The sequence below is a fragment of the Miniopterus natalensis genome, chromosome 6 (assembly GCF_054644295.1).
Source record: "Miniopterus natalensis isolate mMinNat1 chromosome 6, mMinNat1.hap1, whole genome shotgun sequence".
Classification (NCBI taxonomy): Eukaryota; Metazoa; Chordata; class Mammalia; order Chiroptera; family Miniopteridae; genus Miniopterus; species Miniopterus natalensis.
In genome coordinates, this window is record NC_142086.1 from 67,497,079 (window position 1) to 67,515,862 (window position 18,784).

The 18,784-nt window shown below is 36.8% G+C and overlaps 1 protein-coding gene across 1 annotated transcript in view; it reads left to right on the forward strand.

Moving 5' to 3' along the window:
• The window catches only part of WDR49 (WD repeat domain 49), a 109,379-nt gene that overhangs the window by 64,788 nt on the left and 25,807 nt on the right, over positions 1 to 18,784 (forward strand). The window contains 7 exon segments of the mRNA XM_087817821.1: positions 2,643 to 2,760; positions 2,763 to 2,790; positions 9,057 to 9,187; positions 11,256 to 11,354; positions 13,001 to 13,165; positions 15,054 to 15,241; positions 16,163 to 16,360. Coding sequence (XP_087673947.1) covers positions 2,643 to 2,760; positions 2,763 to 2,790; positions 9,057 to 9,187; positions 11,256 to 11,354; positions 13,001 to 13,165; positions 15,054 to 15,241; positions 16,163 to 16,360 — 927 coding nt within the window.

Here is an 18,784-nt window from a genome sequence, read left to right on the forward strand (position 1 = left end):
TTATTTATTATTCATCTTAAACTAACATGATTTTAAGCTTTTGGGTTTTTGAAATTTTGTAGCTATTATTAACTTCTTCTGGGGGGAAGGTGCTATTTTAATTTGCAAAAAAAAGATCAAATTTTTATGCAAAGCTAGATTTAATCTGAAATCATGCCCATCAGTGAATCTTCCCTGCTCCCCTCAGCTCATAATGACTATGTTTGATTGGCAATGACTTGTGACATTTTGAGGCAACAGAAGGTAGTTTTCTGAATAAGCTTTAAGTGGTTTTCAAACTCCTGTCATCTCTGGAGTCATAAGGGTGTTAATTAAATGTACCTTCCATGATTGGATGCATGATGCATTGGGGTGAGCTTCAGGGGAGGCTAAGGGAAAGCTATCTGGATACGTAGGTGTAACCTCAAGTCAGCAGGGGGATCCCAGGCTGGGGACGGTCAGTGGGAAGGAGGTGCTACGGCACGCTACAGTAAGGATCTCTGGGAATCAGCAGGCTTGGCCTCTGGGAAGGTTAACGAGTGGAGTATGGACTGGGAGCTGGGGTTTCCGTAAAGTAATCTGGCTCATGGGAGGGCCGACTGGTAAAATGTGTGAAGGTAATGGGATAATCCCAATCCTAATAGTCGAGGTGGAATAAAATAGGAATAACTGGAAGTGGAGTATTAGACAGTGGCTTAGGCACAAGGAAGAAGCAACTATCCCCCCTACGTCCTGGGGCGTGAGACAAGGTGTTAAGAACTGAGCCCTACGGGAAGCGGGTTAGGCTCCCGGTACTCTTACCATGGAAAGCAGCCGTGCAGGGCAGGGCAGACTGGCAGATGGTGCTGAAGGGGTGCCGGCTAAGGGACTTGGCAGGGTCCGGGGGAAGTCAGATCTGTATATTACCTATCTGTGGGTGCTGTTTTAGGTGGGTTCGGTTAAGAGCCATGTTTAGAGGAAAACAAAGTGATGTGACGTGGGTGAGCCTCCCGGTCTCAGCTCAAGCCTTGACATCTTAGAAGTTAACGTGAATTTAGTAGTATAATCACAGCTTCTGAAGGTACATTCATCTTTATCACAGTAGCACAACAAAATTCTGAGATTTGGTGACCTCTGCACAGGACACATAAACCAGGGTTGAGCTACACTGGCCGTAGTCTGTGAAGAAACAAGAATGGGTGACGTTTTCCAGTCTCATTTATCACTTAGCATCTAAAATAATACCTATGCAATCAAAGATCTAAAACCTATTTATCAAGGTTTTAAAGCGTGTTTTTAAATAATGTTTTGAATAATTAATGGATGCCTATATATAATAGAGTTTGAAATATAAAACAGATATAAGGAAAAAAGAAAGTCTCTTCTCCCGTCCCTGTTCCCAGCTCCATACTTGCGGCTGCCACTGTTCAAGGTTCTTAGTCACGCTTCTGGCCTGTGGGGCCGTTTCTTCCTCAGTGGCAGTTCACTGCCATGCTGTTCTGCACTTTGTATTTTTCTGTCCTGGACATTGATTCATATGAATGCAAACAATAATCATAATGTTAGCTGATGTTTATTGCATGTTTAGTATGAAACAGGAACTTTCCTAGCACTTTACATACACACACACATACACACACACATACACACACACGGATGTGGTTGTTGCTATTATTATCCCCATTTTATAGATGAGAAAACTGAAGCCCAAGGAGATAAAGCAACTTGCTTAAGGTGCCGTAGCTGGTTTCGTTTTGGCAGGGCTTAGACATCTGGAGGTGACTCTTTCTTCTGAATGGCTACATTATCTGCCACTGCATAAGTATTCCATATTTGGATGTTCAGTCTCTTATTAGTGAGCCTCCAAATTGATTCAGCTATTTAGCTCTTATATGCAATGTTTCAGGAATATGCTCCAAATTAGGCCATTTCACACATTTGAGTGTCTCTGTGTAATGATTTTCTGCAAGTTGAATTTTTGAGTCAAAAGGTACATGCATTTAAGTTTGAGAGAAAGACAACTTGCCCTCTGTGCGATGTACCAACAATGTCTCATAGTAAGACATAGATTTAACTGCTGGTGACCTAAGGACATTCTCTCTTAAACTACACCCATTGGGTTTACTGTGTCACCAGTGCCTGAGGGGGAAACCAGAATTGCTTGTGCCTCTAAAGGACTGGGTCCTAGCACCCACTGTCAATAAGAGGTTATGTGGGCAGATGACCGGAAACCTAGTACAATGATCACTGTTTCAGGTTCTGTATTAGATGTTTAAAATTCCAAGCATCCTTTAGGAGTAAGATTCCTGTGTCATAAATGAGGAAACCAAATTTTAGAGAGACACACTTAGAGCAAGAGCCAGAATTTCAACAGACTCGAGAATGGGGCTCTTCATGATTTTAATTTGCTGCCCCCCTTAAAAATATGCACTAATTTATTAGCCTTTGAATCAAGTATTATTAGAATAGACTGATAGGGTTATACATAGAGTAATACATTTAATGGCTAAATTTAAATAGTGAGAGAATTTTCTTTAATTATTACATATCCCGAGTGAATCAACCCTTGTCCAGAATGGAAACACAAAAATTTAGTGTAATCTTATTATACCATGCTGTTTTACTCAGTAAAGAAGACATTTTCTTTTCTTGTCTCAAAGGAGATTTTAATTTTTCTCTTAAAGATATGGGACTTCAATGGATATTGCCACCACACACTAAATGTTGGGCAAGATGGAGCTGTGGACATTTCACAGATCCTGGTTCTTAAGAGGACAATACTGGTTACAGGCTGGGACAGGTATGATACGCTTCGTACAAAGCTACAAGAAGGTAAAATGTTCTTATCTGAATCAAAATCTAAAAGAAAAAAGAACATAGAAATCTTGACCGATTCTGAGTCATTAACTTTCTTGTGACCTAGGTGAGTGAGACTGTTTGGAATTGACTGAGTGCTCAGTGACTACAATATTATAGGATCATGTAGCTTGAGCAGTTTTGAAAATTGTTAGAGGGCTTTCCCCTAGCGTTGGGAATCTGCCTTTTTCTTTAACCATTCCAGGTAGGGACATAATACCACTTCCTGAGTATTAACTCCAAAAGTTTCCCAAATTTCATAGGCAATAAATTCTTAATGTGTAAATTACATTCTCTCACCCGTAAAAGGAGCTCATTCCTTCTCCTCTCATTGCTTATTTTAAATTGCAGCACAAGAGGGAAAGAGCCCACTGAACTCTGCGTTAGTGCCTCCCTCTTCTTAGTGCAGAGAAGGGCCTTTCACAGCCCACTTACTGTTCTCAAGGAGCTATTCTTCCATCTCATTACGAAAATTACTTTTCTTTCCTTTTTCCTGAGAGAACTAAGAAATCATAAACAGGGTCTTTTCTATGGCACTGTATAAGTACTAGGAAAATTAAAGTGCTATGTTTTGAAAATATATTGTCCATAAATTCAACATTTCACAAAATACTGCTCTAATAGGTAATTTGCTCAAAATTATTCCTAAAGAATGATGATAGGAAGGGTTTGAAGCTGGGATTAAACCGATTTTATACCTAGAAAACTAGCAGTGTATATACTTGGGGATTTTTATCAATCATATGAAAGGCTTTTCTTCTAATGCAAATGTACATATGCAGAGCAGAAAGCATAGTGCCACACACAGCTTAGCTTTCAGGGGAAGTCTGAATATAAGGAAAGACATAGAGTCCATATTATTCTGCTTGATAGTAAGAACTAATTCCATCAATCTCACCTTTGAAAGGCAAGGCTTCTTCATATCCCTGGGAGTGATCCTGATCCATTAAAGACCGGCAGCCACTCCAACAGACTATGGCCTAATGATCTCTATAATTAGGCTGCAGCAGTGAATAATATTTAACTCTCTAATATCATGGCAGGGTAGATGTGTAGTATATAGTTGATCCAATTTAAATTTGGACATAACAAAAAAGAATTTAAAAAATTAATCAGTGTAATTAAAAACTTTAGAGATACTATTTTCTTAATTATATTTTTTAGATCTCCATAGTTAGAAATTAGCATTACATATAAGGCTTTTTTTGATTTGCTTACAGGGGAAACATTTTAAAGATGAGATGTATAGAGTCATCTAAAGATGGTTTAAAGGAACACCTGATGTTCTGATCTATATTGGCGGGTGATCATGTTCTATAATCCTAGGATGCTTTGGGAAGACTGGAATGAGAGGAGGAAAAGTTACCACTCCTCCCATATTTCTCCACCTTTTCTATCTTCCACAAGGTTGTCAGGGCTTGCATCCCTTAGCTGGAATCGAAAGTTAAGGAATACGTTTTCAGTGATATTGTTTCACTTTATGCTGTTAGATTTAAAAATTATATTTCCTAAATCAGAGGCCTTATGTTAAAATGGATTTTGGAGGATCTTTGCAAGGACCTTTTTACCAGGAGGCATCTAACAAAAGAGGCAAGAGGATAGGTCAACTGTTTGGTTATAGCTGGGGAAGGATGGTCCATTGAGCCAATTCCTTAATAGTTTAGTGATTAGAGAAAAAATAGCTAGAAGATTGACAGTCAGTTTATTAAGCTTTCTTTAAAACCCAGAAGAAACTGTTAAGCTGAAGCTTTAACTTCAGGCTCTAACTAAATAAAGAGATGGGTTTGCTAATTTTATCCAGGATTAAATAAGAATTCCATTTATTTAGTTAAGTAGAGAAACATGCCATCTCATTTATTTTATCCATAGAGCTTTGTGGCATTTGGCACTTGATATATGTTGTCTAATTTAATCCTTAGCATCATCTTGGAAGGTATGCAATATTTTATAGATATCTCAAGTCTCTATCTTTAGCTCTTATCTCTCTAAACTCACCCATTGGCTTGCTGGACGTGTCTGACTGCAATCCCAAATTCAACGTATTCTAAACTGAATGTATTATTTGTCCCCCTCTGCAAAACCTGCTTATTCTGTTACATTCAGAGCCTCTGTTAACAGTCAGAGACCTGAACATCCACCTTGGTTTTCCCTTCTCACTCAACTTCACCACCGAGGAGTCACTAAGCCTTATCTACTTTATATTCTAAATATTTCTCAAACCGGTTCTCATGACTACTACAGCCGTATAATTCAGAGCATCATTTCCACATACATGGATGTCAGAGCCTTCTAATTTGCCCTCTCCTCTAGTAATGCCCCACTTTTACCTCTGAAATAGATACTGCACATTTTAGCTACAATGATTTCTTTCTACGCTGCGTTCTATCTATGTCTCTTCCATGTATGACACCTTTCACAGTGTCTACATAATAAATTGAAGTTCCCTCTGGCTTGGACCTATTCTTAGTTTCATTCTCACTCATTCTCATGTACATTTTAAACTCTTGGAGCAACCTGCTGTCAGGGTGCTCCCCTTCAAACTCACTGCTCCACACCCCCTGGCCGTATTCTTCCCTTCTGAAGCATTTTCTCATGTGGCTAATGTTTATTCCCATTTCAAGTCTTGTTCACATAGTTTCCCCACCAGGATATCTCTTTACTTCCAGGATGGAAATATGCCTCCTTTATGTCTTTGTGCTCTCTAGCTTCCTGCCTTTTATCCTACATAGGAATATATATACCATTGAGCACCTAATAAGCAGATATATAGTATGTAAATATATAGTGTCTGGTACTTATTAGATGCTCAGTGATATTAGTTAAATAATTTAATGTTTATTGACTAGACAGGGAATCTGGGGATTGGCAAGATTAATTACTCATTAGTCACACTCTGAATAAGAGGCGCACAGAATAGATATTCAAATCTATTCTCTCTTCGCAATACATCAGAAAGCTAAGTATCATCCACCCTCTTTTATAACGAAGGAAATGAAGCTTGAAGGAGTTGGGTGGCCTGCCCAAGCTTACAGAGCTAGCAGGCAGCTGAGTTAGAATTAGATACCAAAGTCCACGCCCTTTACATTCTTTCTAGTTACAGATGAAGCCTTAAATCACAAGAAAGCAACTATATTCTTTTTTTTCCTTTTTCCCCCATAAGTGAAGTTAGTTGCATATGTTTTATTACTACTTTTAAGACAGTTACTGCTTTTAAAACTTTATTTAAAAAATTTATTAACCTCATGTAGAATTGTAGCAAATATCCTTTTTGTTGTTGTTAAAAGCATTACAGATGTCCCCTTCCCCCCTCCATTGATTCCCTCCACCAGGCATCCACCCCCCACCCCACCCCACCCCACCCCCCAGGTCTTCTCTTCACTGTTGTCTGTGTCCGTAGGTCAAGTATATATGCATCTAAGTTCTTTGCTTAATCTCTCCCCCTCCCACTCCTCACCCCACCTTCCCCGACTGCTGAAATTCGCCTGACTGCTCCATGCTTCTATGTCTCTGTATCTATCTTGTTCATCAGTTTATTTTATTCATTAGATTCCACATATGAGTGAGATCATGTGATACTTGTCTTTCTCTGCCTGGCTTATTTCCCTTAGCATAATACTCTCCAGGTCCCTTTATACTGTCCCAAAGGGTACGAGATTCTTCTTCTTTACAGCTGCGTAGTATTCCATGGTGTGAATGTCCCACAGCTTTTTAATCCACTCATCTACTGATGGGCACTCGGGCTGTCTCCAGATCTTAACTATTGTAAACTGCCCTGCTATGAACACAGGGGTGCATAATGGAACTGCCGTTTGATGCAGCCATATTCTTTTAAACAAATAATTTGATTGAGTAGGTTGGTCATATCGACCAAAGCTAATGAATCATACCTGTGCATTTGAAGCAGCATATAAAAAATGTATTGTCAACTTAACACCTTAAAGTTCTAGCTTATCATTATTTTCCCCCTTTCCTTCCCACAAATATTTTAAAACTGCACCCAGATGAAAAGTATTGGGTGAGGAACTATGATGGGCTGAATGTGAGGAAGAGTATTTGGTGCTCTTCTAGTATCACAGAAGAACACCAGAGACCCTTGGTGTCACATTCTAGTTAGGAAGTCAACACATACACAGCAGGAAATGGTAAATGCCACTAAAATTATCCTAAGGAAAACCTGAAATGGAGAGCCCATGTTAATTATTTGGAAATACTATCATTCTTACATAGAAAATATTTCTGTCAGAAAAATGAAGCCCCAAATTTAGAACTTCTAGAAATGTGTTTCTTATCATTTTAGGCAAAATATACTTTAGAGACATATGGTCAACTAAAAAAAATACCTGGTTAAATACCTGGCCATATTTATTTTGGTAAAATGAAATGAATGAAGGATCAATTATCTTTGCATTTGTTTAAAGTCATGTAATATGTACATTATGGTAAAATCAAGTATATAATCATAATAGTTTAGTATTTTATTCTGCCTTAAAATTCTGATTCCATACTTGGCAACTCCCTATAAAACCAGACTCAGACTCTTAGTTTCCTCCACTTTATTTCTCTTCTTTCTGTTAAAGGCGAGGCCACTGTTTATGAAGATTTTATCTCTGTTAAATACCTAGACCTATACAAATACTTAAAAAAGATAATCTTTTATATAATTTCAAGTAATTCTGAAAATATTATTGATGGTAGCATCCTTCACAAAGTTTTGTAAAAAAACAAACAAAAACAAAAACACAACCAATGAGGTACTCAATAAATAGCTGTTGAAGTAATTTGGTTTCTAAAAGTATTTTTAAATGAAATGAGATTGGGGATTTAAAGTTCCTCAACAATAAAACTTACCTATCACAAGATATTAAATTCTTAATGATTGCCTTAGTAAGAAACTATAATTCTATATGACTCAACTGGTTTCTATTATTAGGATAAGAATCAGAATGAAAACTTCCCGAGCTGTGAGCTATTCTGAATAACCATGTTAGAGGTCAGGAGGAGGCAAGTATGTTTGAAATTCACAAATAACCCTCAAACGTAATTTTGTGATGGTTTTAGTGTTTAAAATTTGACTCCACACATTTTAGGGAAAAGGGTAAAAAGGAACTGATATATAGTGAACTAGTTTTCTGTCTTTGAGATACCCCCTCTTTAGCCTAAAAGTTAGTAGATAGATTCTTAGGATAATTGGACTAACAACACATGAACAAGTAACCTTGAAGGGAACGAGTAGTTGATTGTGTTCTTTTGTTCTTTCCATGACAATTTTTACATTATATTTTATTAAGGCTATTTTCCTAACTCATTCATCCTAAAAGAGGTTTTTTTTTAACAGCATTTAAAATTTTATTTTTCTGCACTTGATAGAAAATAATTTAGTTCTCACAGAACTGGTCATTATGGTATCTAAATTCTGAATTAAAGATATGATCATCTTCTCAAGATGACACAACAACTCAGTAGCAGGACTCAGGATTTCAAACGTGAGTTGTGAAATAGAGTGTCAGAAAGAACAAGTCTCAGACCCTTAAAATGGCCTTAAAATTGGCTCATTCTGTACTTTAATTTTACTCTTGGCAAAAGTACAAATGTAAAAAAGTTATCTTTGAAACGGACAGAGTAAGAACTACAGTGTGGATTCTGAAGGTATTTTAAGGATAACTGTCATTTCAGGTTGAGGTTTTAAGGGAAGGGTGGCAGCTAATTAGCTTCTTGAGATTTTGACACACAAGGTCAGATATCAGAAGTGCTACTTTTTGAACCATCTTATGAAAAGCAATCTGTGCTTTTGGGTGGCACTCCCTAAATATATCTAGTTAATATGGGTATCTCAGGGAAAAGACATCTGACATTGAATTTTAGCTGAGGGATGACAGAAGAGACAGAGGATTGACCTCTTCCCTCCCCCTCCCACCTCACATTCTCCGTACAGGGAAACTTTGCCTAGGGTCTTAGTGATGGATAATTAAGCTGATAAATGCATAAATGTTTAGTGTTAATGATTGTAAAAAGGATAATTAACCTTCTAATACTAAGTATTTATAATTTACCAGATAATTTAATGAGAGAATCCAAAAGAAAATTTAATGTGGGAAGTTCAGTGTAATGGATGGCATGCGGGGAAAAAATTGGGTAGGGTAGTATTTTAGACCGCCCAAGTCACACTGCCCACGTGGATGATGGCTACTCAATATCTATATCACTTTTAGATCCACAGCTAAATTTTATATCTTTTTTACTAGGGCTATAACCGTGTTTCGACCTCAGAACTTCAATCAGTTTTTCATCCAGCCTGAAGAATGGAAAGGAGGAATACGGCACCGGGACGACATTGTGTGCGCTGCATTTTTACCGCCGCAAACTCTTGTTACAGGTTAATTAAACCTTCACTTCACAATCAATGGTGAAAGTTTTTTTTTTTTTTAAAAATCTCACTCACTTTAAAAAGACCTTTTCTCAACTGTAAAATAAATAGATTTTTTTGAAGAAGCAGTTCTTGCACTTAAAGCTATTCTTGGTCCTTATTTGTAGGGCTCCCGAGCCTGACTACCTGGCTTCAGGTCCTGTTTTCACCACTTGTAACTCACGATATTGAGCAAGCTATTTAAACTCTAAATCATACTTTTCTCTGGCTAACAAGAGTGTAGCTATATCTTAGTTTATAGTGAAGATTAAATAAAATAATTTGTACAAGGGTTTAACGCAGTGCTCCGCACACAGTAAGCTCATCAGTTAATGTTAGCTTTTTTTTTTATTGTCTTTTTTCCAGGAGCAGCATTAGGGCTCTTCTGTGGTACTCAGATGTTTTATAATGGGAGCATATTAACCCTTTGGCACAATGTAGTCTAAGTAATATTGGTTAAAGACTGGCCTCATAAAATGTCAACAAATTTAAGCTCTTAAAAGGATCCATGGGCAGACTTTGATGTGACATATTAAAGAGGAACAGTAACTGTTGTATCATTTCTGGCCAAAGAAAACAATTTATAAAGACAGATTGCATCATGAAATTAACAAGCCCATATTTTGACAGCCTACACTTTTTTCTTTTTTTAGAATAAAAAATGTCATCGATTAAGAGAAATGAAAACTTACAGGAAAAGGGCCAGGATAGCTATGAAGTGTTACAATATGGGTTTTATTGCTCTATCTGCACTTAAAGTTGCACTGTTTTCAGGACTTTCCTGATTACCTTCCAGTAGAGCCAACATTGCTATTCAGTTTGCTTTCTAGCTGCTGGAAGTCAACCCCTGCAGGGAGTATCACATACTGACGGATAATGGAAACAAGTAAACTATAAGGCTGTATAGCTGTTATTCTGAAGTGTCATAAAATACCATTGTAATTGGTGAATAGATAATGTCTTCATTCCTTCTCATCCCGTCAGTCTTCTGTGAAAATGTTTGTTTAAGCACTTTGAGAGTAAAGCATTTCAAAATCATAGGAGAACATAGGTGCTCTGATGGACAGCTAATCCATGGGAATACACCGTCCTTGGCCAACTTGTGAGTTGCACAGGTTGCTCTCTCTAGGACAGTGCAGAGCTTAGTACATATTACTCTCTTCTCTCTCCAAATCCCAACAAAGGCACCATATGTACATCCCAGTCGAACTCAGCTTTCCTCCTCTGCCCTTTACTTGACATTGACACTTGGCTCAGTAGGGGGTTGTCCTCACTGAGCTGCTGAGAGCCAGTCTGGCAGGCATTGTCCCTCCCCAAGACAAGCTTGGTCAGATGTAGCCTCATTATTCGCATTTTTCTACATTCTCTGTGAAGAGCGGTAAGGAAGGACTTGCTATAGGGAAAACTTTAGAACTGGAGAAAGCAATGTGCAATAATAGTATAGGAGGGAGGAAATGAAAAGAAGACATACGCACACCGAAGAAGGATATGGAAAGCAAACCCAGAGAAACTCGATTTCCCTGACCTCACTGAATCATTTTAAATTTATGATAATTATTATAAACCCTTTTTCAGTACTTATAATATGCTAGGCACTATTCTAAGTACTTCTCATTCTTCACATCAACCCTAGGAGATAAATACAGTTTTTAATTCAGTTTTTTAGATGAGGAAATTGAGGCATCATGTAGAGTTAAATAACTTGCCCAAGGCTGCACAGTTAGTAGGTGGCAGAACCAGGACTCAAACTCCAGTTGTTTCATTGCGAAGCCCTTATTCTGAATGCTTTATTACAAGGTAAAAAGACATAACAGTAATTTTTTATCATACTTAATGCACACATATGTTGTGAGGCTCCTAAGTTCCAAAGTTTAATAAAAACACTAATTGTTATTATTCATTTACTTCTCCAAAAATATATAGAGTACCTACTATGTGCCAGATTCCATGTAAGATTTTTTAATAATGATTTCTTCTAGTTTCTGTTACTCATATTCCTCTTTCTGGCAATTTATGTTCTCCATGCTGGCTCATCTAGGGAGTTATGATGGAGAAATCATTCTGTGGAACAACAACACAGAAAATGCTCACTATGTCCTTCACCCCGATTACCAGAGGCTGCTACAATCGAAATCAGGTGAGTGCAAGTTTGAAACTAAAATAATGTGGCCGAGTCAAACCACAATGGGCCTGGTTGTTTATGCATGTACCATTGCAGCTTGCTCCTAAATTATAGATGATTGGCTATATGATAAAGGGATTAGTGATATTGTCTTGTCAAAGTGACTTAAAAAAATTCTTGAGATTTACTTGGGTTAGTAAATTCTCCTTGGCATGCCATTTTTTCTCTTTATACTATATCAGCATTTCTGAATTACTGACAGCAGGGAACAGGCCTCTCATTTCTATCTAGTTTAGTTTTTGCCAATAAACCTCACCAAATTGCCTTTGAGTGAACCTTGGGTACCCTTTGGTAAGAAAATGGAAACTCATGTTCACTTGATTGGCTGCTCAGGATCAGTCTAGAGCTTATATTAAATATTATGCCACCTGGAAATCTTAAATTATTTCTTATGTTAGAAACCTGTGGGAGCATTAGATGGGAGTATATTGTATTTTATGGGAATTTAGCCGAGCACATGAATATTTTATACTTAAGCAAAATGTCTTGACAATTGCCTTTCACATTTTATTTTAGCTTCCATAGGTACTAAAGGTTTTTCCTTAGACTAATTTATTCAGGTAATGAATATGTCATTCCTCATGGCCCATCACTGTTCTGTTGTCTCAATTGGATAAACTCAGAGGCTGAACTGGACCTTAGAAAAAGACTGATCATTAGATACAGGGTTTTGTTTGTTTGTTTGTATGTGTGTGTTTTGTGTGTGAAAAGTTGAGGGACTGATTTGATAAGAGTAAGGAAACATATTTAAGAGATTTCGGACTTTGTAGCCTGCAGGCCCCAAACTCTAACATGCTTTCTGTACAAGGAGGTAATCATTAGAGTTCAACTGAACCCTCCATGGAGTGGATGGAATTCTGCCTCTTCCTCTATATTGGCCTTCAGGAGAGCACTGTCTTGGTCTTACAGTAAACCTAACTGTGGCTATAATTAAAAACATTTTCTTTAAATAAGAAAGAAAAGCAGATAATATCAAGTTTTTAAAAGACATGAGAAGCATTGCTATAGATTTCTTGCTTTAAAAATTTGAAGATACTTCTGTATAGATTATTCATAACTTTGGGCAGGCTGTTCATAGATTCTAAGATGAATATCCCTAGTTTTTCTTAGTGTAGCTTGGAGATAGTGTCATGAGATAATCAAAATAGCATAGGAATATCCTTTCCAAGGTAACTCACTAATAAATAATATTGCTCAAAAAGATCATTTAAATATATTTAAATGGTCATTATGTCTCATGCAAGATTAATATTCATGATTAATAAGCTGAAAATGCTATGATAATAGGATCACATTTGTCCTGAACATATCAAGATCTCTAAGATGTGACTACAAAATGAAGTCCTTATTAATTCATATCAAGGGAAAACTGTAAGTGTGTCTGGAATATGCAAAGAAAAAGGCAATCAAAAGATCCTTCAAGTTGGGGTTGAGGAAATGACTAGCAGAAGGTTGGATGGATATTGAATGGCAACCTATTCTGGGACTTCATGGGGTCATCTGAAACTGTAATGAAGGTGGGCCTATTGTTTTTCATAAGCAGTCGTTTGAAAAGCAAATGTTTCTCTTCTTGAAGACACTTGGCTTTGTCTCTATCACAGATACAGAGCCTCAAAAGCTCCTCAGTGCTGGGAAGAGCTGCTCCAGCCCTCCCACAGCAGACCAGGCTATACTGGGAGCCTGTTCCTTTGAGACTGGCACCCAGAGCCATAATGCTGTTATGAGGCTTTGCTTCCTTGAGGCAAGAAAAAACGTTGCAGTGACAGGTAAACTATATATGTATATTTTGACTGCAGAGTGCTTTGATATATTGTAAAATATTGGAAAAGAGGGCAATAAAGAGAATTCAGTCTAACTGTATTTAAGTCTTGTAGAGTCTGACTGCATCTAGCTGACAGTCAGTACTGGGTCATGGGAGGTCCTTACTGCAGAGGTTAGGCTTCAGGAGGATGGGTCTAAGAACATGAGCCAGACTAGACCCCACCAGAATTTTATACAGTACTGCATATGTCAGAGTCAGAGTGAGCAAAACTCTGGAAAGCTACTTAATATGGGCAACAATTAGAATTGGTCTTCCAGCCATGACAGAAAGAGGTTTGGTAGGGGAGAGTGCACAGTAAGAAATAAGCACTATATGGATGATGTATCATAGAATTGTGCACTGGAAACCTATAGCGTTTTATTAACCAATGTCACCTCAATACATTTAATCTTAAAAAATTTAAAAAAAGAAACATGCTCTAAATACATTATCTTAGTGTTGATGCAGCCTGCATTTTCCCAAAATAAAAATCTCATTTTGAGACTAATGCATATATTTGACTTTTTAATCTAAAAAATACATATTTTAGAAGTATTTTTTCCTTAACTTTAGGAATCTAGACATATATGTATTGTATGTTTAAAACAACATATCTGAACCATGTTTTCTATATACATTTTTCCATATTCAATTTGTAGATGGAAAATCTGCATGATTTTTATATAAAATTTTTCAAGATTAAAATCAACAAAGTTATACTCCTACAGAGCTTTAGAAGCACTGTGGAATATTTAGAATAGATTGAAACAGATTCTAAAACTTTCTATTTTCTGGAACTCACACTCACAATATGAACTGTTATCCTGAAGTTGCTGTTCTTTCCTTAAGACTAATTCTTCTTCTTTTTTTTTTAAATATATCTTTATTGATTTTAGAGAGAGGAAAGGAGAGGGAGAGAGAGAGACAGAAACATCAATGATGAGAAAGTCATTGATCGAGCCCGCAACCTGGGCATGTGCCCTGACCGGGAATCGAACCCCGATCGCCTGGATCCTAGGTCGACGCTCAACCGCTGAGCCACGCCTGTCTGGGCAAGACTAATTCTTCTTAATGTTATCAGTATTTCTCAGTTGTTTGCACTGAAGCCACTACATGCTATTATTTCTACTTTAAACAGATATAATTGTTAATCAGTAGTACATTTGTGAAGCAAATTGAAAGTCATCTACAGACTTATCAAATAATAATAGTAACTTTGCCACAGAATAATTTAGGTAAAGTGCTTCTACAAAGCATATAAAAATGGAAAGTGAAAAGGTTAGTTCTAGGTCTATGAACCAAAAAAAAGTGTCTCATAAGAGCTTACAATAAATTTTTGATTAAAAATGTAAAAATAAGCTCATAAGTAGGATTCTAAGCATGCTACTATACGGGAGAATCAATAATTATGCTGCTGCTACTACATATATGCAGCCAGATCTGTGCATGAGGAGTTTTACTTCTTTGGTATTTGTGTTCAATGAGTTATTAAGAAAGATGGGTTTTATGTAATTCGGATATTATCATCAAGTTGCAATTAATATAAGTTTATTTGAAGGAACAAATTAATTCTGTCTAAAATAAAAAAAATAATATCAAAATTATGAATGAAGGAAAGAAGACTAAATTTAATGCAGCATCTTAGATATCCTTTGTTATTTAATATTCAATATAAACCAATAAGGCTATCTTAGGGTTATCTCAGTTTTATATTTGAAAGAATTAAAGTGCTGGGAATTGATCTCAGGGTTACCTCCCTCTACAACATGCACATGCTTTCCATAGCGCAAGCCATTGAAGTTGTTTAGGTAATTATGGTCAATTTCCTAATTAGGTAATTCTTTACATGTCAGGAGGTGCTAACTTGGTGTCATGTGGAGGATCTGGATATGTCAGATTCTGGGATACATTTAAGAAGCAACTTCTGGCTGAATTTTTGGCTCATAGTGGAGTTGGACCTATTATTATGGCTACTGATAAATTGAATCGATACCTCGCCACAGGAGACCTTGATGGATGGTTGAAAATCTGGAATATAGAGGTGAATTCAAAACAGTCTACATTCTCTTTATTATTTTTGGTTGCCTTTTGTTGCAGATGACTATGAATCCAGTCTTGTCTGTTTCCTGGATAAAAGAAGAAATGTTTGTTCTGAGTACTTTTTTTTTTACAGTATTTAAAAAATTTTTAAATACTTTTTCAGTTACAGTTGACATTCAATATTTTATTGATTTCAGGCATACAGCATGTTGGTTAGACATTTTTATAACTTACAAGGTGATCCCCCTGATTGAGTATTTTAAAAGAAACACTTATATGTATTGAGCAGAGACTTCTTTTAAATAATTTATGGAGAAAACTAGATTTTACTTAGTATTAAAAATCTTCTGTTAATATATACTCAAGTCAATCACCCAATGTAAGAATGCAGTATTGTCAGTAAGACACTGCAGCATTGTTTGAGAATGAATAATTTGGATATACCTTATTTGAAACAAGACTATAAATGTAATTTAAATAGAGTACTGGTCCTTCACCTAACATTATTTTCATTGTGAGTTAATGTGGGATTTTTTGTGTCACTGATTACCCCCTCAATTTTCTAATAATATTATAAAATTGTATAATATGTGACTACCTCTATGTGATAAAGTTCCCCTCTATCAGATAATTGGCTTTACTGTTCATTTTTTTCTTTCCATCCTTCCTCTCCCCCTTTTTCCTTTCTGTCCATTTTTCAAGTTAGTTAAATCAGTTAGAAACCTTTTTTGAGTGTTAATTTCATTTTATTAACCTCTGTTATGAACTATTCTTTTGCATTTGGATCACAGATAATTGGTCTCAAATGGACCTACTTTTCATATCTGTATCAGACATTTTTAAAAAGAAGTATTATGTGTTATGTCTCGGCAATAATTTAATATTTGGACTCTTTAGAATTCTGGCATTTCTTTTCGCTCAGGAGTACTGTCTGAATTCTAGCAAGAGCAAAGTCACACAGGCCCCAGCTCTGCTAAGATCATTCCAACCTCATGAAGACCAGATAAGTTCCCTAGAGATGTGCGAGCGGGGCGGCCGTTCTCTGATTGTCTCCTCCTCTGCAGACTGCAGCATTTGTGTGACTGATGTCTGCGGTGCTCCTGTCTGGATCTTTGGTCAGGTAGAAATATTGCTTGTTTATTATTCTAGTATTTACTTGACATTTAGTGTAAACTTGGGCTGATTTCCATTTGAATCTCATCGGCTGTTGATGTTCATCAGTCATGAAAGGACTGACTTCCATTCTGGAGCTGGAGCTCTAGGCATCTCTTGTCCTGTTTGCCATTAACCATGGCAGTTCCATCAAGATGAGGACTCCAGAGACAGGGACAGATGGCTCTGTGCAGCTAAATGTACTCCAGGATTTGGGAGAAAATTTTCTCCTCTAGAATAAGTGAATTCTTTCCATTTCAAAATTGAATAAAAATACAGTGCGGATAATATTAGCATGTTTTATTAAACTTAGATGAGCCTGTCAAGTAATAATCAATGTAACAATCAAATAGAACATTTTAGAAAGACAAACCTTAAAGCTCATCATCTAATTTACGCTTCTGAAAATAATAACAGCCAATATTTGCTGAGTTTTTCCTGTATTCCTGGGGCACTGTTCCAAGGTCTCTACATGAGTTATCTCATGTAATCTTCATAATTGTCCCTCCCGTTATAGAAGAACTTTCATTTGTCCTATTTTACAGATGAGGAAACAGAGAGGCACAGAGAGTTTGAATAAATTGCCTTAGTTCACAGAAGCTAATAAGGAGTAGAGTTTTGCTTTTAATTCAAGCTGGTTTATGTCAGAGTTCATGCTTTTAACCCCACCCTCCTATGAAAGTAAGCTCTCATTTGTAGGAGGTAAAAAAATGGAAGTGGGAGAATGGAAGAAAGAAACTATTCATTTTCTCACATTTCAGTTCTTTTTTTCTGTTTGTTTTTATGGGAACTCTGTTCCTGTTCCTTTTGTGCTTCTGGGAACAAAATATTAGTTTGATCTGTTTCAACCATGGTGGTGTGAGGTTACGCTGAAACTTTCATTTCTGTCTGGCTGGTTGACTTGGTTCCATCCAGCACCTAAGGTGCCACTCGCACGCTGTGAGAGTACAAAGCAAGTCTCCTCGTGTTGGAAGACAAAGTCTGCTGTTGCTCTGTGTGTGAAGTCAGTTTGGCAAAGTTAAACTGTTGAGAAGTTAATGCAATGCCAATGTTGCTGTGCAGACAAGGTTCGCATGAGATGAGGTGGAGGTTAGAATGACAGGTAATCAAAGCATCATCAAGTGGGTGACGTCTGGAACATAAGAAGTCTCCTAAGTTGGGCTGAAGCAAAAATAAGACAGTACTATGTGCGGGTGCTGTATAAACTGCCCACTGAACACAGTCTGTATCTAAATTTAGTTTTAATTAAGAAGTAAAACTGAAATGCTAGTAAAACTGTTCATTTTAATGCCTTTGATATTTTTCTTTAGTTGCTTTGTAAAGTCCTTTGAATTTTGAAGGACCTCAGCCCCCAAAAAGCCTGCATGAAAATTGTTTTTGTTTTTGTTTTTCTTCCTGCTGTTGACAGAAAAAGGGTCACTAGAGCTGGTGTAGTTTTACGAAATAAAGTCTGGCAAAACAGGGACAGCTGTGTTTTCTAGTCCCTTCTGTGTGAGCTGTTGAGGTTTTTTTTAATACTTTTTAAAAAATCTAACTGTCTTGAATATGGGCACGCTAGTCCCAAGGGATACAAGGGAACAGGGCACAAAAGAGGAAGGGAGGGAGAAAGGATGGGAACAGAAAAATCAGCAGATACTGGAGAATAGCAACAATGAATGTCCTTCCCAGAGTGTGAAAGAAGAGGCCGCCTTTTACAGCAAGGTATGGGAGGTAGACAGAAATACGTAGATAAAAAGAAGAGGGCCAATTAATAAATATAACTAGGATCAGAACAATTTTTACTGAACAAACTTGATTTGTAAAGCGGAGTGACTTCTGCCCTACATTTGAATGAGGCATTTGTCTTTTACTTGAATTAATTCTGGTCTAGCAGTTATAAAGATGGGAGGAAAGCATTAATATATTTTAATTTCCCACATTAAGACTTAATTTTCAAATCACATACAGTCTGATTAAAGTATTTAAAATTTAATGCAATGTGATTCTATATATTTCATGAAAGAAGTTTTTTAATCACTGTGAATCACTTTTACAACATAGCTATTGATTGGAGATTGGTTTTCAAGTTAGATTTTTAAAAGTAAGTGGTTTTGTATATCTATTTCTAGAGTTGGACAAATGGGAGTGGAGATGATTTAACCATAGAGATACATTTATTCCAGGAAACTGTTAGGTGATTGTGGTATAAAAAGAAATTAGATGCTCTGTGCAGCTCTTCAGTGCCTCTCCTTAAGCACTCTCCACAGTTTGACTGGGTGGAGTTTGTTTATTGGCACCTCTCCTCCTCCCTATGTGGGGGCCAGTGACTTTGTGACTATTCACCCTGTGTTTAAAATTTGATCTAGTTGCCCACATTTAAAAATTAAAACATTTCGTATAAGATCCAGACTTC